Source organism: Nothoprocta perdicaria, unplaced genomic scaffold, assembly GCF_003342845.1.
Source record: "Nothoprocta perdicaria isolate Ctin4 unplaced genomic scaffold, notPer1 scaffold_44, whole genome shotgun sequence".
NCBI lineage: Eukaryota > Metazoa > Chordata > Aves > Tinamiformes > Tinamidae > Nothoprocta > Nothoprocta perdicaria.
The window spans coordinates 584,249-607,174 of record NW_020455688.1 but is presented as its reverse complement, the minus strand read 5'-3'; the positions used below and the strand labels follow the sequence as shown (position 1 = coordinate 607,174).

The window sequence follows — 22,926 nt, the reverse complement described above, 5'->3', positions numbered from 1 at the left end:
AAAAAAAAAAAAAAAAAAAAAAAAAAAAAAAAAAAAAAAAAAAAAAAAAAAAAAAAAAAGGTGGAATTTCAGGTGGCTTTTGGAAGGAATGGTTAGAAGTGGTGTAGAAAAGTCTTGAGGAGGTGTGAGAGCAGCAGCTTTTGAAAGCAAAACCTGAGGAATTCAGCTGCTCCACACTGGCAGAGATCAGTTAGAGCTGAGAAGTCACTAAGTTATTTCTAAATGTTCCTCTTAGAAAGGGTCAAGAATGTGGAAAGTTCATAAAATACAGTGAGTGCTTAAAAGGACAGAGAGGGAATTAGATCTGGGCTGTTTTCCAGTCAAGAAGTGAGTGTATTCAAGGACCAAGAATGTGATAAAATCCGTGAACTCTTACACTCTGCTTTACTTAATAGTCCAGCTAAGTATGTTTTGTGCAAGGGAGACCTGAGAAGTGGCCATCAGCTCTGTAGCATTCATTCTGGTCTTGGTTTGTTGATGCTGAACTGAAACTCCTCAATCTCTGGGCTACCTGGCCTGTACAGGCTCTCCTTCCACAAGAGTCCATTCCTTTGTGGTCTTCAGCTGTTTGTAGGGCTGGGCTTTAGACCAGTTTGGAGGCTCTGTGTGTGCATTTCTGCTTGGCTTTTGATCTGTCCCATACAGCAAGGTCTTTCCTTCGTGTGCCTTTGGATGAACAGCAACAGCAGAGCAGATTTGTATCCATCTCCACTGCCATAATCCTCTCCGTACTTAGGCCATCCCTCTTCTCGCTCTCCCTTTGCTGCCCTGTCTACTTCTTGATTCGCTTTGGGAGGAGTGAAGGATACAGGACCCATGTTGTCTGATAAAGGAGTGGTGATGAAGCTCTGTGTGCCTGATGCAGTTTCTGCTTCGAGCATTCCTGCTTTCTTTCAATCATGTAACTCCATGTCAGACAGAGCTTGTTGCAGATGGTGTTATCAAAGCTGCTTTTCCATTAGATTTTTTTTTTCCCTGTAGGATAGATGGCTACAGACTTTTGGATTAAAGCCTAATATGTGCTCAGAACACTTCAGCTATTGGAGGCTATGGGCAGTCAGATGTAATTTTAAGAACTGCACATTGCAGGATGGCAAAAAGTTGCATAAGTTTTCCAAAATCCACTCACTTTTAATGAATGAGAATGTTGTTCTTGACTTGCAGTGAAGGATGAGACCATTAGTGCCTGCTCCTTGCCCTATGTTTATGAAGTGTGTTGTCTCAGTCTCTTATTTACATTCAGGAAAAAAAAATAAAGATCCTTGCATCTTGGGTTGACATCTGTGCATTTCAAGACATTACAGTGTATTGTTTTAAATAATTCTTGACCCTTGCTTTTCCACTTGGAAGGACTGGTGCTTGAATGTAATAGCAGTGGCAGCATTGCAGGTTGATGCATTAAATTGCTTTTGCTCTAGAGTACTGATTGTCAGGTTGCAGTATGGGATCCCTTCTCATTTATTCCTGTGAGGAAAGGCAGGGCTCGGAGGAGCCCTCCTGGAGGGCATTGCACCGAATACACAATACGAAGACATTAATAATGCAGCAGGCAACGTATTAAAATATTCAATAGTTGTGAGATGAAAATGAATTATTGGTGACTGGAATTGACTAGAACATTCCTCTCCTTTCAGCATATTGCGTTTCCCTAGTCTCTAAGTGCAATGAATATTTTGATTCTTGCCATAAAGCACAAGCTTGGTTTTCTGTTATGTCTGTGTTAGCTCGGCCACGGACGCCTTCAAAGTTCTTCCCTTCCTTTACATGTGGCCATACAGATTTTAATCAGCAGTATTTCACGTTGTTTCCCTTTTCTTCCTAGAGCAGAAGAGGTGCCTGCAGCTCAGCAACCTGCAAAGCCACAGCCTCAAGCCAATGGAACAGGTAATCTTGGTCAAAGGAAGGAAAGACCAGTTGTGCAGTTTCTCTGTATATGATTCTGCATTTAGGTTTTGCAGACCTGAATAAAGAATTGACATTGCTCTATAAGACCCTTAGAAATGTAATGAAGGCTGTTGCTCAACTTTAATTCTCGTATATTATCTGATCCTTGACTACCTGGAAGACAGCTCTGATATACAAGAAAGATGCTCTCATTCCCCACTGCAGAAGTGCTTTAATGTCATTAATGGTAATACTTGCCTTTTCTAAAAGAAAAGATGAATTATTTCAGAAGGAATAAGCTTAAATGTGTTCCTGGTTTTCTTGCACATCTACCCTGCCTCCCTCATTTCTCAAGTTGCTGCTTAGGATGAATTGAATAAAATAGTGATATTGGAAGGCACTAAGAGTGCAGGCAGATTCTCAGTCTTTTGCTGCACTTCAGCATTTTCCTCCCAACCTGTTGACTGAGGGAAACGTGTCAGACTTTTAAAACTGCAAATTGAAATAAGAGTTGTTCCCTCTGTACTACCATAATGCCAGTAGTTTCTGTTATGTGAATAACTTCTGTGTGTATGTGATGTGTATTCAAAATGTTATCCTTTCTATATCCACAGTATTGTCGTATGGGAAATTTAGACTTCCTGTCTTATTTTCAAGTGCAAACTTTGTCTTAGCTGTGAATGGTCACTAAATTCATTATTTTTCTAGATAATCATTATCATTCTTTAATCTATAGCAATCTTTTTTTTTTTTTTTTATGACTGTCTTTTTCTTATCTGCTTAGAAGGGTGGTTTGAGCAGCTGTAGGTGGCAGATCAGCCTTTCATAGCTCTGCTTAAACACATCCTCAGCTTGCCTAGTTCTGTGCTGAGCTGGGGCCGGCTGTAGTTGTCACCAGTCTCCTCTTTGTCACGCTGTTTTGTTGACCTAACTGTCCCTGTTCCTACTTATCAAAGATAGACTGCTTATCGCTTATAAGAAGTGACTTTTTGAGGCAGAAATAAAGCAAGGTGTTTTCTTAGCTTTCATCCACACTGCCTGAAACTTGAGGGCCTCACCCTACCACATTTTCCGCTGAGATTTATCTGTGGCTGAAAAGAACTCATACAGAAAGCATGTACACCTTGCCATATAAGACTTTCCAGGCAGTATAACGAGCATATATTCGCTATATGGAAGGCAGCATAGACAGCCTGAGTTCTCTTGCCCTGCTTTAGGGAAGCAGAGCACACAGGCCCTCGCGTCCTCGCCGTGCACACCCGGCTGGCAGGCGGCTGTAAAAGGTCTCCTGCAGAATCCTGCTCAAGCTGCAGCCTCCCCTTCCTGTCGCTCTGGCTCTGAGGTCTTCTCGTTTTCTCCACAGGAGTGTCTTGGTTTATGTTTCCTTTCCTTCAAAATTACCCTTCAGCCCAATAAAAATGCAGAGATTTAGGTCGGCCTGATGTTTACAGGAACCTCTTAACCGGAAAATATTTTCACTCTGTTGCTAGAAATTCTCATTTGTTAAAAGATGTTTAAGTAATTTGTGTTTAAAAAGCTTCCAGGTATTGTACTCAGAGCAAAGCTTCTCCTGAAAGCAGAAACCACCTTTACTCTTCTTTTACATGCTTGACTTCTTCTTTCTATAAAGGACTGAAAATTTCCTCTAACTTACAAAAAGAGATATTAAAAAAAATCTGCATTTCCGTTCTGAATTTTGAACACTTTCTGAATTAAGAGTTGCAGTTCTTCGACTTTCTGGCTGACAAGCAATCTTAGACATACAAGTTTGGGTCTCTGTGGTGCTCTCCGGGTAACAGTTTAGAGATCAAGCTGCTAAAGAGACAAATGTTGAAATTTAGACCCTACCTGACAGGGTATCACTGCTGTGTGTATGGGCTCATTTGAAAGGACAGGAAACTTGCCTGATTTCCAGAAATAAAACTCCCCCTATCTTCACTGAACTGTGTGTCTTGATAGATGCATATATTACTTTTTGTACCATATAGACCTTCATGTTGCCACAAAATGATAGGAAAACTAAGTTGTGTTGTGGATTCCCATGAAAAGTGTTGGTGAATGACAAGAAATTCATTACAAAGAATGCTACGCAACCAGAAAACATCATATGGGATCAGATGCAGACTTACATGAAGATATCTTCTGATACTGTCCTAATATATAGTGTTTTTTTTTTTCTTTTAGATAAGCGTAGTCACACAGTGTGTTCGAGACTCCAGAAGTGGTTTTATGACAAATTTGGGGAGTATGTTGAGGACTTCAGATTTCAGCCAGAGGAAAATACAGTGGAAACAGAAGAACCACTCAGTGCTAGAAGGTAACGCTGCACTGCTACTGTAGGCAACTGTTGGCTTCTTTACAAAGTTCTTTACAACCTTTGCATAGTTTGAGCAAGTGTTTACATAAAATGTAATAAAATCAAAGTTTTGGTACCATTTGTCAACTCCAAATGCCTTGGCTGAGACATAAAATTTGAAATTTATCTGCTGTGTAGGGTAGAATGATATTTTGGGAGTTGAGTCATGTATCACTTGAAGACAGAGAACAAAGTCTTAGTTAGACAGGAGAACTTTTATTTTTCAATTTTTGGTCTGATGCAAGTCGGCTGTAGCAGTGACCAGACACACATTTCATAAGGGATAAAGCTTCATGTGCCCAAGTTTAATTTACAATTGTATCCCAGACACCAAATGCTGTATTTTAATACAATTCACTGCTTATCTGTTTAACAAGTTGCTTCCATCCATGTTTTCTTTTCTCTTTCCTTTTTTTTTTTTTTTTGCTTTTTTACAGATTGACTGAAAATATGAGAAGATTAAGTAAGTATTTGGCAGTGTTTTATATTTTGGAAATAAAAATAGTTCTTAGTGACCTTGTGGGGAAGATTGCTGCATGTAAAAATACAGTGTTTTGAAATACTCTTGCTATTTCATAAACAAAAGTGCTTCTGAAATCCCGAATTAATGTTTGTTGGGATGCAAAATAACTTACAGGCAGGAGCAGTGGTAGGGGCTTGCTTGAAATCTTGAATTACATAGGGTATCTCCTGTACCAAACATGTAATATTAATTAAAATGTGTAAACATGCAATGAGTGAGAACAGGATGACCCTTTAATTACTAAAACTGAGATTCTGAGCGGTATTTCTCTAGTAGCAAAAGTTCTCCTGTTCTCCTTGGTGAAAGGGCATTGTAAAAATACGAGTAGTTGTAAAAATAGGAAGCTCTAAGCTTAAGCTCTGAATGGCCCCCACTAGGAGAGCCCCAAATGTTAGATCATGTTTTTTGGGGGTGCCTCACTAGCACCCATGGCCCTCAAGCACCTTCTGACCCCAGGGCTTTGCAGGTGTTGTCACCATCGTAGGTGGTGTAGCAGAGCAGCAAGAGGAGCTGCTGGAGATGGTGACCTCCTGCACTGCTCTGAGTGGTCCCTTCCGCTGGCTTCATCTGCTGCTTCCTTTGTGCTGCTGATGCTCAAGGAAATGGGTCCTGGCTGTTTATGTCCTGTCGGGAAGGCATGAAGGAGAGCTCAGTTGCAAGCTGAACCTGCCAGGGCCTCCAAAGCTCTCCACTGTGCTGTGAACCACGGCGCTACTCTTTGGCCTCTGTGCCAGATGAGCCTTCTCAGCTGTGAAGGCAAAAAATCAGTGTTTTCCAGCAAGGAAGGCAAAGGTCTCCTTGCAGGAGCCTTTTCCTGTTTCTTGTGTTCCCGAAACGGTTTGCACAACCAGTAAAAGAACATGCAGGAATAGCAAGGGTAAAGGACAAGCCTTGAGAGAGCTGAAAAAGAGCAGCCCTCTTGCTCTTGCTGGCCCTGTGCATGTTGGAGGGCAACGCTCCTCCCTGAAGGATCCATCTCCTGTGCGGTGACGGGAAGAGCAGAGGGCTGCAGAGGCTGGAGGCGGCTGCTCCAGGTGACAGGGCCCTGTTATGGGGGGCTCTGGGGTTATGGCTTGGGACAGGGGTGAGCAGCAGAGCGGTGCCAGCAGTGCGTGGGCAGAAATGCAGCCAGGAGGTTCCTTGCCAGGGTTGAAGGCAGTTCAAGCAGGGGCAGCTGGTCACCTGGTGGCTTGGAGCTGCATTCAGGTTCATCTGCTTCGTCTTACACCAGGATGAATTGACCTACGCTGAGGTTTTGGGGTAGTGAAAATGACTAGTACAGAGCTCAGAGCAGGTTGCTGACAGAACCTACCCTGTCCTGGTAGAGATAGTGTTATTCTCAACTTCCTGCTGCTCACGCCCATATACTTGCAGCTTAGAGATAACCTTTGTGTTGAATAATGCTTCATTTTTGGAAACGTACTGCTTCCCTGGTTGCTAAGTTGCACTGATTTGGTTTTTAAAGTTTTATTTGTTACTTTACTTGGGTAATCCTTTTTTTTGTATTTACTGGATATTACCATATCCTGGTGTCTTGGATATTCCTGTAAAATTCTAATTTGGTTGTTTGTCATTTAACTATTGTTGTTTAATCCTAACAATTGTGGCTTTTTTTCCTTCTTCTCCACTTCCATTTAGAGAGAGGTGCCAAACCTGTTACTAATTTTGTGAAGAATCTTTCTGCCTTATCAGACTGGTACTCTATCTACACTTCTGCTATTGCCTTTATTGTAAGTTATCTTCTTCTTTGGGGAGTAATAAGATACGGTAATTAAAAAGTTCTGAGTATGGGTTATGTTACAATTTAGGTCAAATCAAATAGTGTAATTTTATATAACTCAAAATACTGGGCAATTCACACATCATTCATATTTCAAAACCATTTCAGTTGTGTGATTCTGGGTTTATTTGGTATTACAGTTTTGCATCAGATAAAATAACTTGTAAGAATCTGGGCACTGTCCCCATGTTTCTTGCTTCCTGTCTCCCAGACCTGTAATTTGAACTTCAGCCTCTGCAAAATCTCTTGTTGTCTAGGGCTCAAATCCTATGAGAGGCTGCGTGTGATAAGAAGCTGTCTTCTACTATCGGTGTTTTTTTCAATATTAGGATCACTCTAGTTGATAAGAGTCTGAATACCTTGATTTGAGTGAAATGTAATGGATAGAAATCATGTCTTTGAGATAAATAAAAATAGTGCTGTGGGGTGGTGGGAGAAAGTTTCCATAGTGCAAGGTGATAGAAATACTTAGTTGGGCTTTGCGTTGTTTTCTTTTGAATTATTAAATAATCTAAATTATTTTTTATAATATATATGAAATATTTTGATGTCAAAGTTTTTGATTATTAATCAGTAGTTATGACTGACTTTGTCAACGTGACCTGTCGTGTGGAAATGACACCCACTTGTTCATTCCATGAACCCACCCCAACCTTAACTGATTGCTGCTTTGCACTGCTCTGGTGAGGGACCGTGGAGGAGGAGGCTTTCTCATAGTGATTTCTGTTGTGCTTCTCATAGTCCCTTCTCCCTGGTCCGCTCCACACCTACAAACAAAACATTTTCCAGATAAAAGCTGAAAGAACATCTTGAGCTGTTTGTTCAATAAGCTTGGGAATCTCGGAGCCAGAGCACTGTTTCATTTTATGGTTGTGTCTACAACACTTTATGTCTTGGAGCAGAACAGCTCGACGCTCTATGTTTTCACAAGTTCAGGAAGGGACAAATACCTTCTGAAACATTTTGTATCTATTAGTTGTTGGGCAAAGCAAGATCTGTACTGCAGCCTTTTTATCTCCTTCTCAATCTTATTAAGCTTGGTAAAGAATTAGGGGTTTCATTGACCTGAAGTAATACAGGGAGAGTTAATCCTGTTGCTCCTGTAAGTGGCTGAGTGCTAGAACTCTTATTCCTCTACCACACGATTGCTTTGGTTGACCTAAGTCAAGCTGGGCTGCATCATGGTCTTACAGCAGATTCAGCCTTAGGAATTTAAATTTAATTTCTAGATCACATCAGTTGCAGTGCTGGAAGAATTCAGCCCCTCACACATCTGAGAGTTATTTAAATGTTATTTCTTTGAGATTTGGTTCAGTCTTATGATTTCAACTTTCCATAGTGAACTCAGTTGACGTTATGTCGTGAATCAGTTGTGGGGTCACTCACATTCATCATCGTTTGTGGTCAGGGTTGTGTCCTGAGCTGCCCAGGCAGAAGCTGCTCTGTTTTGTACAGCTCACTGCACCTCAGTGTTTAATCTTTCTTTTCCTTTTTTTCTTCTTAATCTGCAGATTTACATGAATGCTGTATGGCATGGCTGGGCCATTCCTATGTTCTTATTTTTAGCAATTTTGAGGTTGTCCCTAAATTACCTCATAGCCAGGTATTTACTTAAATACTAGATTATTTTCTTGTAATGCTGTGTTTGAAAGCTGTTCTGTGATTTTGGTATTGAATTGTAAACCAGTACCTTTTCTTACATTGTAAGTTAAAATAAAAGGTTTAACTTCAAGCTCCAGTAGCCTATTTTATATTACTTGATTTCTGTAATTTTTGCCTGCTCTAGGGGGTTATTCCTGACCCTGCTGACTGCTGTACCTCATTTCCACAGACTTGGGTCATCATAAATAATACTGCAAGTTCTCAAACAAATACCTCAACATTTAAAAATTCTACCATAAAAGCATTTTCCTGCAGTACTAGCTGGAATATGTCACCTTATTACTTATTACTTTTTCTTAGGCAAAATTTTCACCTAGGCCTAAAGTTGCAGTTTAATTCTTCTCGTGACTCTTGGCATATCTGTATTTGAAGTATCTCATCTCTATATCCAGTCCCCATTTAAAATGAAGATATGTTTTATTAAGAGGCATTTTTCTAGTGCTTGGAGGATATTTAAAATCCTGTTGTAGGCTTGCAGCCTTTTACCTTAAATCAAGGGGTAAAAAAAAAAAAGCACACTAGGGCATATTATGTTCTGATTTATTAATTGATACTTACTGAGTAATACTTCATTCTTTGAAATTTTTCCATAGAAAATAGGCTTCTGAATAGCTGGTACTGTTTTGTTTGCCTTAAAAAATTGCAAATCACAGTCATTTACTCTGGGCATGCAGTTCACTTTTATTGCAAAAGCTCCAAGCAGAGTACCTCATTCTGTGCAGTATCTTTATAACTAATGCTATTTTAAAATAACTTAAATATTTTAAGTAGTTTGTTTTGTTGTAGCTTTTAGGTTTTTTGTTGCTTTATTTTTTTAAGCAGAACATGACTTCTGACCTATTACAGATAATCAGTGTTGACAAGTGGATAAAAAGTATCATCTCTTTAACTGTTTCCATAACTTTTAGGGGCTGGAGAATACAGTGGAGCATTGTGCCTGAAGTGTCTGAACCCATGGTAAGTCCTCAGTCAGTTTGACCTGTATACCTACATTAGAAGTTGCACCTTCTAATTCACAGTTCACATTTAAATCCTTACATGCCAGTTTAGGAAAAGTGAGATCCTGTAGAATCACCTTCAGAAAGCCTGATCTGTTTCTTTGTACCATTTTGAAATTACTCAGTTGTCTTTGTAACATTTGGGAAGTAATACTTATATACTCTGCTTTAAGGAAAAGTTGGACTAAATGACCTCTGAAGGTTCCTTCCTACCCGAATTGCCATATTATCCTAACTGTGATATACTCTTGCCCATTTTTTTCTCTACTAATTATTAATATGGGTAGAATTCTTTGAATTTCAAACCTTTTCCTAAAGCTTAATGAGATATTTTTTCTTGGATAATTTTGTTACTCCTAAAAGACCAATAATATTTGAAAAAGTTCTAGATGTACAAACATTAAGTGACAGTTCTGTGTTAAAGCAGAAATAGGTCAGTTTAAGTGTGTGGTCTTAGACTGAAAACCATTAGCTGTGTTGCTCGAAAGACTTTTGGGGTCTTTCACAGTTTCATATTAGTATGCATGCATAAGCCATGGAGGAAAAGGGCAAGAACTTGGTAAGTACAGAGACTGTTTAAAAGGAGATTATTATTGCCAAGAATGTTGAAGGATTTGACAGTTTGAGTTGACAACAAGAATTTTATAAAACAACCATTTCATCTGAGCTGCAGATTAATTGATTGTCCTTTTCTCTCTCTCTCTCTCTCTTTTTTTTTTGTCGAAGGAACCTCCCAAAGAGGACCTGACAGTGTCAGAAAAGTTTCAGCTTGTCCTAGATGTGGCTCAGAAAGCACAGGTACTGTACTGTTTTCAGACCTCTCTTGCTGCTCCCTGAGAAACAGGGAGATTAATTCTCAAAATATCTTGTTGTGCCACAGTACAAACAGTACTTTTCATATATTCTTACCTTGTCTTCTAAGTAATAGAAGTCTCAATAAAATGCCCACAGGTTTTTAGCACCAGGTTAGTAGCACCAGGATCAATTTGCTAGTTCCTTTCTTTGCATCAGGAAGTGTCATTGCTTCTCATGAGCATCTTCTGAGTCTCTTTGGGGAAAGGAAACTTACAGGTATTGGGACAGCAAGAAACATACTGGATAACCTTGTTCACCTTGAGCAATGGCTATCGCATACATGGTTATGGGGGAATTATGTACTTCCTGCATAAGTATTTAAGGGGATTTCTTAAAAATCTATGTGTTGTGTTTCCAAAGGTGATGATAGTCCCACATTTGGACTCAGTAATCTTGCAAAGTTCCTGAAATTTCAGTGTTCAAAATGTTTGACCAAATTTCCCATTTTGCCACCTACTCTCAGAAGCTCTTAGAAACTCTGATAACTTAATACAAAACTTTTGCAATAACAGCAGCAAATACTTTCCTGTCCAAACAGTGATGTTGGGTAAATTCTTCCTTTATTTCTAATAAACAATGATAAGTTACAGAACAAAATATAACCCTGGATGGAAGTCTTTTGAGTATTGCTATTCAATTCTGTATTTATTTAGTTGTGGAACACATGAGATAAAAACGCCTCTATATGGTAACTCCATTGTCTTCTATCATGTGGATAAACAAAAAAAAATTATCACCAGAACTTGGACTTAATTTTCTCACTTCTTATGCAGAACCTTTTTGGCAAGATGGCAGACATACTGGAAAAAATAAAAAAGTAAGTTATCTGACTTGAATCGTTTTTCTTCATAAAACAAGACTTGAAAACGCTGGCAAGCTGGTAATAAAACTCTGTTTTTTTTTTGCTTTCAGCTTGTTCATGTGGGTCCAGCCAGAAATAACACAGAAGCTCTACATTACTCTATGGGCAGCTTTTATTGCATCCTGCTTTTTGCCCTACAGGATTATTGGTCTTGCAATGGGTAAACACAATAAATAATTGACATTCCACATCTAATGTTTTACAGCATGGCATGCTCTTTGGAGGGGAAATTTTGGAGTTTAAGAAAGAAAACTGCATTAATAAATAACGCAGTGTTTTAAAGTATCATCATTGTTCTTAGCATTTTCTGTCACATGGAGTTTAAATCATCTCTAAATATGTACTGCAATAGAAAAGGACAGGATAATGCCTTTGCTCCTTGAGGTGGGTTAGCTTATGATGAGCCATTAGCCTTCAGACTGTCGGCTACAAGGCTGCCAAAAAGTCTTCTATTTTGAGGATTTTGGGTCACAATTCCTTCCAAATGAAATCTGTGGGACAGCATAGAAGATGTGAATGTGATAGTGTTGGGCAAAGTGGAGGGACTAATGTGATTACTTTTAGAGGATAGGCTGAATAAAATACTAGGGGTGAATTTGCAGATACTTGAATTTTTGACTTAGAATTGATTAAATGGGCTTCACTAAGGTATGAGACCATCTTCTCTATGAGGCCATGTCCTGTGAGCCAAGAGCTCTTGTTTCTGTTCTCTGAAGATATAAGGAGGTTGCACGAGCATTAATTTTAGTGCTGTTCAACTTCAAATCGCTGTGCTAACTCAAACATATATGTAGGTTTGCTTGGTGTAGCAGTTGAATATATGTGTGAGGAATTTATTCTTCTAATTTGTAGAATGAACTTTCAATTACATTCGTTACAGTCTTGAGAGAATATTTGGGCCCCTTACTTTCTAACCAGCAGAGGAAAGAAAATATATAAGATAAGAAGACAGGCTCAGCTGGAAGATGGAGTTTAATATAACGCATGAGAGCCCTCTGTTGTCATTTAAATTTATGCAGGGAACCACAAAGTTGAATCCTCTGGAATATGTTTTCATTTCAGAAGTATATTGTGATTTCAGAATGCTGCAAACAGTTACGGAACTTATATTAGAGCTACTTTAATTTTCTTTTGTCTAGTAAGAAGCTCTAGAAGTAATGAAAAGACCTGTGAGGGTAGGAAGACTACCTGTGTAGGGGAAGGAAAGGAAAATAATTTCCTGCCCTCTTTGTAAGAAGAATCAACATATTAAAACGAAGAGAATGGGTTAGCACTGTGATACTTACAGAATTTGGTTCATTTGTGAGCTTGCTAAAAAGTCATAAAAACCGTGGGGTTCTTAACACCAGTTAAAACATCCCTTGCTAATGCGACCTTTTTTTTTTTTTTTTTTTTTAGGTCTCTATGCTGGAATCAAGTTTTTCCTTATTGACTTTATCTTCAAAAGATGTCCCAGGCTTAGAGCTAAGTATGATACTCCTTATATCATCTGGACAAGTCTACCCACAGATCCTCAGCTCAAAGAAAGATCTAATGCTACAGTGTCGAGACGGGTAACAATAATACTTCATTTTTTCTTGTTCTTCTATTTTTCCCTCTCCTCTCTCTAGCGTCTGAAAATCAGATCCCTTTTTCCCTTCCCCTTCTCCCCAGTGACTAGAGCACATTAAAGGAAGGTTAATTAAGTCTTAGTATTCAGTTTGTAAAATATTTTTTTTCCCCTTCAAGATCCAAAGCTTTTGTATTGATTCTACTTTTTATAATAAAAGGATCTTTTTATTTTAAAATACTGGAAATTATATACAAAAAGTACAGAAATTACTATGAAAATAGAACTATCCATATTAACATTAATGTCCGTAACATACATTTTATGTGATTTTCATATCAAAATTTTAGTCTTTTTGTATTCACCTTTGTTCTCATATGTTCTATTTAATGAAGATTCAGCTGCTTATGTGGATTTAAGAGCAGTTATTAAAAAAGATTTAGTACAGTAGGTATCTTACTAATGGGATCAGCATTAGTAGATGTAATAAAGTCACTTGCAGCTTTAGGTATTATGTCTTATGGTTATTAGTAATAGATGACCTTTTAGTGTAGTGATGAGTAATGGCTTTTCAATACGTCAGTACACCTAAAAGTAAATTTCCTTTTGTTAAAACAGATAGTTAAATCTTTCCTAAATATTCTACTTTGGAGTTTGAAATGGTAACTTAAAAACAAGTCGTGCTTTCCCATATCCATGAGATTGTCAGTGTTTACAGTAGTAAAACTTCCGTCTAAGCCCTTTTTTTTTTTATTTACTTAATGCTGCTTTTCACAGTATCTAATTGCTCTCCTAGGGTATTTGAATGCTGTCAAAACTCCCTAACTAAAGTGTGTTGCCCTTTACCAGTAACTCAGCCTGCCTTCCAGCTGGACAGCAAAGGGCTAAACACACGAGCCCGTGGCTAACCTGCCAAGAAGAAGAAATACAGGTTTGGGGGGAGATAGAGCAGGTGGTGGGAGTTTGCTGAGAACCACAGCACCATTTGATTTTTCAGAAGGAAGTAGAAAGTATTTGAAAGTGCTCGTGTTTTCCAAAAGGTGAGAGAAATCAGTGAGCTGTTGGACGGAGTTGTAATGTCTGTTGCCTGCAGCCTACATTGCTGCTGCTGCAGATGATAGGGTTAAACCTTTCTGGCACCTCAAGAGCTTCCAGGTTGTCATTCACATTCTGTGATCGTTGTGGCCACTTCATCATTCAGGAAGGTTATTCCTAGTTGTGTCAGTGATGTGCCTTAGGGTGGGAGAAGCTCTGAGTTGCTGAACTGGAATCCATGAACGAGAGAGTAATTGTCCCTTCTGGCTCTTCCTTATGGCTGAAGTTTTGACAAGTAGGCCAGGTTTTTGAGACTGCTGTACCTGACGTGTCAGGGTTGGCTTTTCTCCCTGAAAAGGATGTGCAGGAATGCAGGATCCACCTCAAAATGTCTTTGAAAGCATCAGCTTGGTCTCAATTTTTAAATCAGCATTCTTACCCACTGAGAGATTTCTGGGAACCTAGTAGTACAAAAACATCTCAAACAGGTTTTCTCATTTTTTCCTATGAAAGACAGAGTCCCAAAACATACAATGTCAGTATATGTGCACTGGCTTCAGCTTCCTTTCTTTAAACAGTATGTAAGATACTGTAAAGATATTTAGTCCCCATGCAGTATTTATTGGCCATGCCACTCTGTTCTCCAGGAGCAATCCTGGCACAATATCATATGGGTAAAAGTCATATGCCAAAAGCTCAAGATCAACACATCAAGAGCCCTGTTAGCCAGTCTCCAGATTACTGGTGATTATTACTGAAATTACTGGTTTATCTCTAAATTAGCTGCCTGTGTTAAAGAGGAAATCCTTTCCCCTTTTTGGAAGGATTAGTAAGGGCAAACCTCCTCCTCCCATCCCCAGCCACCGGAATAGGGTCTGGTGCTGAAGCTTAACTATCCCTTCTGTCCCTTTACATTATGGATACAAAGGAATTAGAGCAGCCAAAGGAAGAATACACTGTGTTCCAGAGCAAAAAGCATTAAATCCCTTGCCTGACCTGCCGTATGTGCCGGGCTATGGAACTTCACCTGGTTACTGGCACATGGAGCCAAATCTCTCCCTTGTCCCAGAAAGCCTCCAGAAAGCTCAGCTGGTCTTCACTTGCAGACAAAACATTGGATAATTTTTTTTCCTTGGTTCCAGGGGCTTACTTATTGCTAAGGGCAAAGCAAAAGGCAGTAACTGAGGCAATAGCACAGCCACCATGAAACATTTGCTGTCAACACCAATGTTCTTGATCTCTTTTCCCGCCCTGCCACGTCATTGTACTACAGTACCCCCAAAAGCCAGCTGATAAATACCCTTTGTTTGGCCTGGTTTGTCGGCCTGGTTTATAGCCAGTGATGGCAGCCCGTATTTTTCATTTGCTTTGGGCTTCTTTTGTTAGAGCTAAATCCTGTGAAGTGTTGGGTGCCACCAACTTAGGCTGGAAAAACACCCAGCTGAGCTGGTTGGCCTCCAACGGGCCTGGGCCTTCCCACAGGAGGGCCGGGCCTGAGCTCCCCCTTGTCGGCTGCCAGTTGTTTAACAGGGCAACATGCGTGTGAATGCCTTCAGAATGGGGCTTTTATCATTTCCATGACAAAGAAAACAGCCTTTAGAGTCATGTGGTGCCACTGTGAAGAGTAGAGGAGCGAAGACAAGCGAGCCTGGGGAAAGAAACTGCCTCCTGCTGCCCTCCCATAGGCACAACTCGGTCTCAGGAGCTCATACAAAGTGGATTTTTACATTGGTAGTTCGTGTCTGAGAGCTCCACGTTACTTTTTTAAGGATTCTGACAACCATTCCAGCTTTATTTCATATGCCAAACACTCTTAAAAATCAACTTCAAAGATCAATGCCTCTAAAATAACCTGAATAAATTGAACCAGTGTGCTCTAACCACTGATATTATTATTTTTTTTAATTGCATTCATTGTGTGTAGTTTCTTGGTGTGTGAGTAGTAAGATCTTGCAGCTTCACTCAGTTCATGTTTTATTCTGTGTATTATACTGTTAAATAGATTTCACTTTTTTCTTTTGTCACTGTCACATTTGTGTTGTTTGTTTCTTTTCCTGCTAGCTGTCAGGGCATGAAAAGGTATGGATCGCAGCGTGGAAAACTGCCTTTCAGTTTCAGCATTTGTATTCATAATGAGTTTATGCAATTTTGTGTGACTTTTTTCTTTGTTTGCTCTTTTCTTTTTTCTTTTGTTTCTTAATTTATTTTATGCAGTATTGGCTTGGTCTATCTCTTGAAGACAAGCTGAAGTACTGATAATACATTAACTCTTGGTAGTACTGCTAGTATATTAATGTGAGTTGTGTGCAGTGATTTAGCTATATCTAATCAGATATATTTTTTTAGTTTCATAAAAAAAATATTTTAATATAGATGCTTCTAATCACATGCCCTCACTCTGCAAAGACCATCAAAGGGTAGTAGATTATCTTCAGATGCCATATTAGAGCATTTTGGTATAGCAGCCGATGAAAATTGCAATTTTACCTACTTTTAGGAAGAACCATTAGCCAAGCTATTTTTAAAAGTTCAATCTAAACGTTGCTGTTCAAATTTTGCAATCATATTTGTTTTTCTACAGCTTCAAACAGCAGCATCAAGAAGTTACGTAGGCTCAAGCGCTCCAGCTGGAATAAACAAGGATGAAGACAGCAGTCGTTTTCATACCACCAAGAGAGGCAATTTCCATGAAGTTTTTAACCTGTCAGAAAATGAGCGCCCATTAGCAGGTATTTGTACAATTGGAGGCCACATTGGGAGAATATTTTTTTCTGAAAAGCTGAGTGCACTTTAAAGATTACTTCCTCTTTTGCATTAAGTACAAAAATAAGCTTTTGTTTAAAAATACTTGGTTTAAATTAGGATGATTGGAGAAAGTTTTCTTCATTCCACGTCCATAGAGTTCTTTGGAAGAAGACAGCCTATCATGCCTTCCATGGTAGTACGACTGTCAGCTATGTGGTAGTTTAAAAAAATAGTTTTTTTAAGTAGTGTTGAAATAAATATGTTTCTATTTATAAATACTTTCTTTAGATTTGCTTTGTAGATATTTCTTGTTGCAAGTATCTAAAGTTTCATTCTCAGTGCTTCTGCTGTTTCATAACATAACTTCTGGGAGTAGTAACTGTTTCTTTCCTTATTCTTTTTATGTTTGTTTTAGTGTGTGAAAATGGCTGGCGCTGTTGCTTGATCAACAGGGATAGGAAGATGCCTACAGACTACATTAGGAATGGGATTCTTTATGTCACAGAAAAGTGAGTCATTGCATTCAACATCTTCCTTAGGAAGGAAAAGCAACATCCTTATTCAAAAAGTAAATCTGAAAGTAGTCCTTTAATAATATTTTGAAGCTACACTCCTCTGAACCTCTGATAAGAAGGTATAAAATGTCTTTGCATGGTGCTCAAAGAGCACCATGTGAGGGGGAGGACTAAATCTAGAGAATACTAAAGCTAATGGAATGTGTTAGTGTCTTGGAAATTCATGTACCGGAATAAAGAATAGCTTTATATAGTCAGCTGTGAGTAGCTGCTGTTCTTGACATAGAAAGCATGCTAAATCTGTGTGTATGCGCAAACATATATATTCATATCCATATTTTAAACTGAAAGAACTGTATGTATTTTTGAGAGCTGTACTTAAGAGTATTTGCTAAATAAGCATTAGCTTATTTTCCTTGAAACTATGTGCAACAAAAGAAAACAGAAATTTATGTCTTAGTTTCAAAACCTATTCTTGATTTTTATTTTTTAATCTTTCCTCTCTATTTCCTGTTATACTGAATAAGAATTACCAATACTGTTTGGACTCTGTACACTGAAATTCCTGTGGTATATAATGAATGAAAGTAAAGCTAATCTGTATGCAATGCCATCTAGTGATGGAGAACACTTTCCAGCATTTAGAAATCTGCGCTTTTGTTCCCATCACAATAACATGAAACTAATGCAGTATTTTCCATTCATGTACTTTAAGGAGAGTAAAAGATTTATAAGATTTGGGAGATTTGTTATTTCAACTGTTTCAAGATACAGTTGCCTTCTGTATCTTTAAAGTATTTGACAGGTTTCAAGGTTTAAACATTCAGTGAAGTAATATAAAAATAAGAATTTTGTGTGCATACAATATGTACTAGACTTTTAAATTAGCCAATTAATGAATTTATGAATGTTTGTTCTAATTTACAATCTATACCTGAGTTGGAATTTCAATTGAAATATCAAATTTCAAAAAAAGAAATCATTTTAACCTGTGAGATTTCAAACTTCAGAAGTGAAAGGAAGGATATTAACAGCTTTGGTTTAGAATACTGTGTGAAGATGAGCATTTTATTTCCTTTTCTGCAGTTACTTGTGCTTTGAAAGCTCCAAATCTGGTTCGTCTAAAAGAAATAAAGTTATAAAGCTAACAGATATTACAGATATTCAGAAGGTAAGTCTAGGTTTTGTTTGTTTTTATTGTTTTGCAAGTAGAGGCAAAACTTATTTTGTTCAAGTTTTGCTTTTGTGTTTATGCCATTTCAAAAAGAAGCGTGACATTGGTAACTCTTATAACAAGGTGTGTAATTTTTCAGTCAAGGTTTTGTAGAATGGCCTGCTTAGTCATTTTTGGACTCACCACATGCAAACTCCTGCGAGTATAAAATTTGATACTCGTATGAGTATAAAACAAGGTTTACTGAACTCCTGATTTATTTTAAATTTGAAGTTGCATTGCACCTTAACACTTGTGTTAACTGGAAGACTGTATGCTTTAATAAACACTGGTTAAGCAGGAATTTTGTATTTTTAACTTCTATTCAGTTGTCAGTATCTATAGATGCTTCATCTTGAAATAAATGTCTCAGGATTACTGTCAATGGAGAAAGGTAAAACACTTAAATAGCCTTATGGATTCGGACAGGAATTTTGTCCAGTTTAGATCCCATATATAACAAAAACAGTAGTGAATGTTTAGAAGCATGGCAAGTACAAAGCATTTTTTTCTGATCGAATTTTATCAACTTTACAATCATCAGGCTTTTTTCTGAGATACGTTGTGCCACTGGGAGTTTAATGTTGGTTTTTTGTTACCCTCTCTGAACTGGTCTTATTTTTAAACAAAAACCCCACTGCTTTCCAGTACATCCTGCAGCAATGAGGGCTGCAAATTGAATTGGGTTGTGCAGAAGAAATACCTGGGTCCGGTTTCTGCTATTCAGATGTCCCCAGCCTTGTGAATGAGTTCCTTATATCAGCTGTCTCTAAAGGAGGTGGCTTCTGCTAAAATTAAGCATCCTCATTGGAATTCCTAATTCAATCTGGATACCTTTTAAACCCCAAACTTAAAGTAACGCTGGTTTGCTGTTCAGCAGACCTTTGGTGCCTCTTGTGTCTGTAGTTTCATAACGACGACAAAACAGATCTCACAGTCAAGCACAGAAATGTGCTGCTTTAGTTGGCTTTTAGTTATGGGTGGACAAGAGCAGGCCAGCTTGGCGCTTCCCCTCCGTGCTGCACACATGGGCACACACTATTTTATACCCTACTACACTCTTTTATACCCTACTACTCCAGTTCCCTGGCCAGTTGTTACCCACAGCACCAAGTAGCCAGTATAATCCATGGCAGTCTTGGCTGGAGCCACCCTTGGCAATAGCCTTTTAGCGGAGAGCCCGTTTGAGACCAAGGGCCATTCCAGTGTACAGGCTCCTGTGTATAGGAGAAGGAAAACTGGTAAGATTTTCCTCCTCCTATGTGCCAGGATGTGCCTAAGATGCCAAATGTGCGTGAGTGATGCTGTGTCCATCGACTTGAGGGTCAGAGAACAGTGTCTTGGTTGCTGTTGTTCCTCATAAAGACACGTTAATTGAGGGCAGGAGGATCTACCATTGATGAACTGCATAACCTTCTCAGCACCTCTTGCAGTTGTTCACTACCTGAGATAACTTTGATCAGTGGATTCTTCTTTCTGTTGTTGTTTCTAGTATAAAGTACTCTCTGTCCTCCCGGGATCAGGGATGGGAATTGCTGTTTCAACACTGTCTACGCAAAAAGTAAGTGGCCAGCTCTATGGTATCGCTGGGCTTGGCTTCCAGGCTTTTTAGTCTTTGTGCTTAGCTTTAACATAAATACCTTTAATTTTTCCCTAATTCCAATGTTTGGCATTTTAAATTCAATGCTGGTTGTGGAATTTGAATGAATTAAACATTGGCCTGTGCAACTGTCCATGGACCATTTCACTTATTTATTTACAGAGTGCTTGGCTTCTTCCTTTCTGCTCCGTTATTTCACTTCTCCATTGACTGGTCCCCCACATGCTTTATGAAGAGCATGGGGCCTGGTTTGCAGTGCAATCTGAAATTAAAACCTGATGGCCCAACAGCATTTCAGGATGAGGAGTGGTTTCCATAAGTGATGTGCTTTGGGAAAAAGGGCCTGATCCTCTGATCCATGGTTTTCCTGTTTCAGACTTGCTCTGCTAAAGACTTAAGCTTCTTTAAGCCCTGAATACCTTTCGGAGAAGCAAGCTTTTCTTAGTAAGCCTGAATCTTATCTTAAAGCAATCACTTATAAAATTTGTTTTTTTGATTCATATAACAGTTGTACCAGGTTTTCTACTCAGTTTGATACTGAAAAGTACTTAATTAAAAGAGATTAAAATTTTAATATACTTTAAATAAATATCCTGTGTGTTGAAAGTAATAAGAACTGATTAAAATAATTTGAAGACCAATTAGGAAGACTTTGTATGTTGAGTGCATGAAGAATAGAGTGGAAATATTTCCTGTTGCTAGTATTATATGCAGTTTTTAATATATATATATATATGTTTCTTTTATATATACATATACATATATATATATCATCCAGTTATACTTTAGACCTTGTTTTTAGAAGTGGAAATACTAAAATCTCTGACATACACCCAAGATTTAATAAATAAAAGGATTCTTAAGCTTTTATCAATGCACCCGGAGCACAGCTCATCTCCTATGATGAAAAACATTCCTATGACAAAAAAACATACCTAGAGAAAAACTTTTCTTTTACAGACTAACGTATTTTTTTTCCATTTTATTTAGCCTTTGGTGTTTGGTGCCATGGTACATAGAGATGAAGCTTTTGAGACAATTTTCAACCAATATGTGAAAATAACCTCTGCATCGTCAAACACTGAGAGCTAGTACCTTACCTTAGAAGATCTAAAGAAACTTTCTCAATTTACAACTTGGCAGTGGGAGAAAAAGAACATCCTCATCTATTTTGCAATAATTTTTCTTGTCTTGTGGTTTTTATTCTATCTGTTACATAAATCAAGTGTATTTTTTATATGCCTTCATGTTTGTTTTTAAGGTTTTTGTAAAAAAAAGGAAAAAAAAAACAAAACAGTGAAAGTGCTATCATCACTATTAGCCTTGCACATTAAGCACTTTTAATGTTTATTTACTGACATTAAAAGCTGGGAAGATACTCAGAGATCTGACTGAATAATGGACTGAAACAGATTCATTCCCTTAACTACGCTGATATCACTAGAGATGTATTTGTCCCATAATCTCTCTTTTTAGCTTTTTTTTAAGCCTTTTTTTTTTTTCCTGAGATCTGGCAATTGCAACTGCAGTAGCCTGCAGTCTGTCTTCAGCTCTGAGTTCTCAATTGAGTTCTTTGTTAAAACTGAAAGCAACACCAAGGAAATAACATCTTAGAATTTCTGTATTGATATGTGCACTTAAAATAACTCCTTCTTGCTAATTCTGGCATTGCAGAAGGGTGTTTTAACAGTCTGATTTGGTTCAGGTTTTCCTGCATAGAGAGATTTAAATTGTTTTGTACAGTGAATTGGAGGAAAATGTTTCTAATTATTATCTTCCTTTCCTAATTAACCAAAGTAAGAGGGAGGAAGGCAGGGAAATACTTTTTATAAAAGAGGGCACCAAAATGTTGTTCCTAAAATGTTAGGCATCATATATTTGTATTTCTGTAGGTATTTGTCCTAGAAGGGCTCAACCTATTGTACATGTATGTACAAGGCATTTGTATGTTAGTGCATAAAAGACTTGCTGGCTTGTTGTGTTGGAGGTGGGAATAATTTATATTCAAACTAAGCTTTGAGACATGGCTTTTAATTAGGCTTTTTTTCTTGAGTTTCCTCGCAATAAAACAACTCTATAATGTAGCAAGTGAAAGCACTATTTCCTTTTCAAAGCATTTGAGGGGCACTGGTACTTTGCTGTGTTTCCCCTTGCAAAATTAATTATTAGCAACAACTGAACCAATGGCCAGATACAACAGGAAGGCCATTCTCCTATTCTAAACTCTCTCAGGCCTTTCTAGCAACAAAGCACATACTGACCTTTTGTCTTCAATATTAGAGAGCTTTTATATTCCATAGGATAGCACCTGTCTGAGAGATTTAGAATTTTATTTGCATTTTCCCTAAAAGCACAGTAGGAGTTATGGTAAACCTTCCTGTAGGTCTTGTTCCTCACTATGTCTTTTGAGTTGAGTGGTGTGTATGTCCCCAGACCTTGTAAGAAAGGTCTCAAAAAACAATGGAATGTAATCTCATCTGAAAATGTGACCTATTTCCGTGATTTTTTTTTTTTTTTTTTTAAAACAAGGGATTTTCTTCCTGTGTAGGAGAAGGGGAAAATGAAGGAGGGAGATCAGGGTCAAGCAGCAAAGAGTGTTTAACTCTTAGCAGAGGTTTTAAGGTCTCTCCATAAATGCATCCATCATGAAGAAGGTCATAGCCAAACTGTGATAACTTCCAGTTTGGCAGTGAAGTGCATTAACTTGATACCGAGAAATACTGTCAAATACTGTGTCTTGTTCAGAAAGAGAAACGCTGATCCTCGTAAAGCTCAGTGCCCTAAATGGAGTTGTGAATAAGTATGGGGGAGAATCTGTCTTAATGAACAGACTGTCAAATTTTTGAGCTCTCCATTTAGAGTAGCACGTGAATATGTTTTTACAAGCCCTGGAAAGAGGTGGTGGATCCAAGTTATAAATCCTGGTGAATTTCTAGCACCTCCTTAAGTGCGGTGAGCCTTAGGACCTGAAAAGTTAGGATGTAAGTGAAGTTCGTAGAAGATCCCTTTTACCGCTGGCTAATATGGACGTAGTTCAACAATTTATACTTTCTTCACTTTGCATGTGCAGGTTTTATGTTTAAGTAAAATTCTTGGATTTAGAACTTTTTCATCAAAGCCTCTTCAAAATAATTCTTTTTTTCCTTTTGCAAATTATATATTACTGTTAGATTTTTTCCTTTCTAGAAGTTTCCTTCCCAAATAGGCATTAAAATCGCTTAATGTCATATAAAACTTAAATAGATTTTCATGGCTCATTCAGTTTGTCTTAAGAAAAATTGGATGTGTTTGCAGTTATTGGTTTTTTTTTGAAGGAACAGAAAACTATATTTTTTACAGAGAGCATGCT

At 38.1% G+C, this 22,926-nt stretch overlaps 1 protein-coding gene across 1 annotated transcript in view; it reads left to right on the top strand.

The window, feature by feature from the left end:
* GRAMD4 (GRAM domain containing 4) overlaps positions 1-22,721 on the top strand; it is a 49,025-nt gene extending 26,304 nt beyond the window's left edge. Inside the window, exons 4-18 of the mRNA XM_026046387.1 lie at positions 1,823-1,884; positions 4,069-4,201; positions 4,678-4,703; positions 6,402-6,493; positions 8,055-8,146; positions 9,114-9,162; positions 9,930-10,001; positions 10,832-10,875; positions 10,971-11,080; positions 12,319-12,473; positions 16,086-16,233; positions 16,665-16,758; positions 17,851-17,935; positions 19,470-19,538; positions 20,568-22,721. Coding sequence (XP_025902172.1) covers positions 1,823-1,884; positions 4,069-4,201; positions 4,678-4,703; positions 6,402-6,493; positions 8,055-8,146; positions 9,114-9,162; positions 9,930-10,001; positions 10,832-10,875; positions 10,971-11,080; positions 12,319-12,473; positions 16,086-16,233; positions 16,665-16,758; positions 17,851-17,935; positions 19,470-19,538; positions 20,568-20,669 — 1,333 coding nt within the window. The 3' untranslated portion in view covers positions 20,670-22,721. The remainder of the gene's footprint in view (positions 1-1,822; positions 1,885-4,068; positions 4,202-4,677; positions 4,704-6,401; positions 6,494-8,054; positions 8,147-9,113; positions 9,163-9,929; positions 10,002-10,831; positions 10,876-10,970; positions 11,081-12,318; positions 12,474-16,085; positions 16,234-16,664; positions 16,759-17,850; positions 17,936-19,469; positions 19,539-20,567) is intronic.
* Positions 22,722-22,926: the final 205 nt, after the last annotated feature.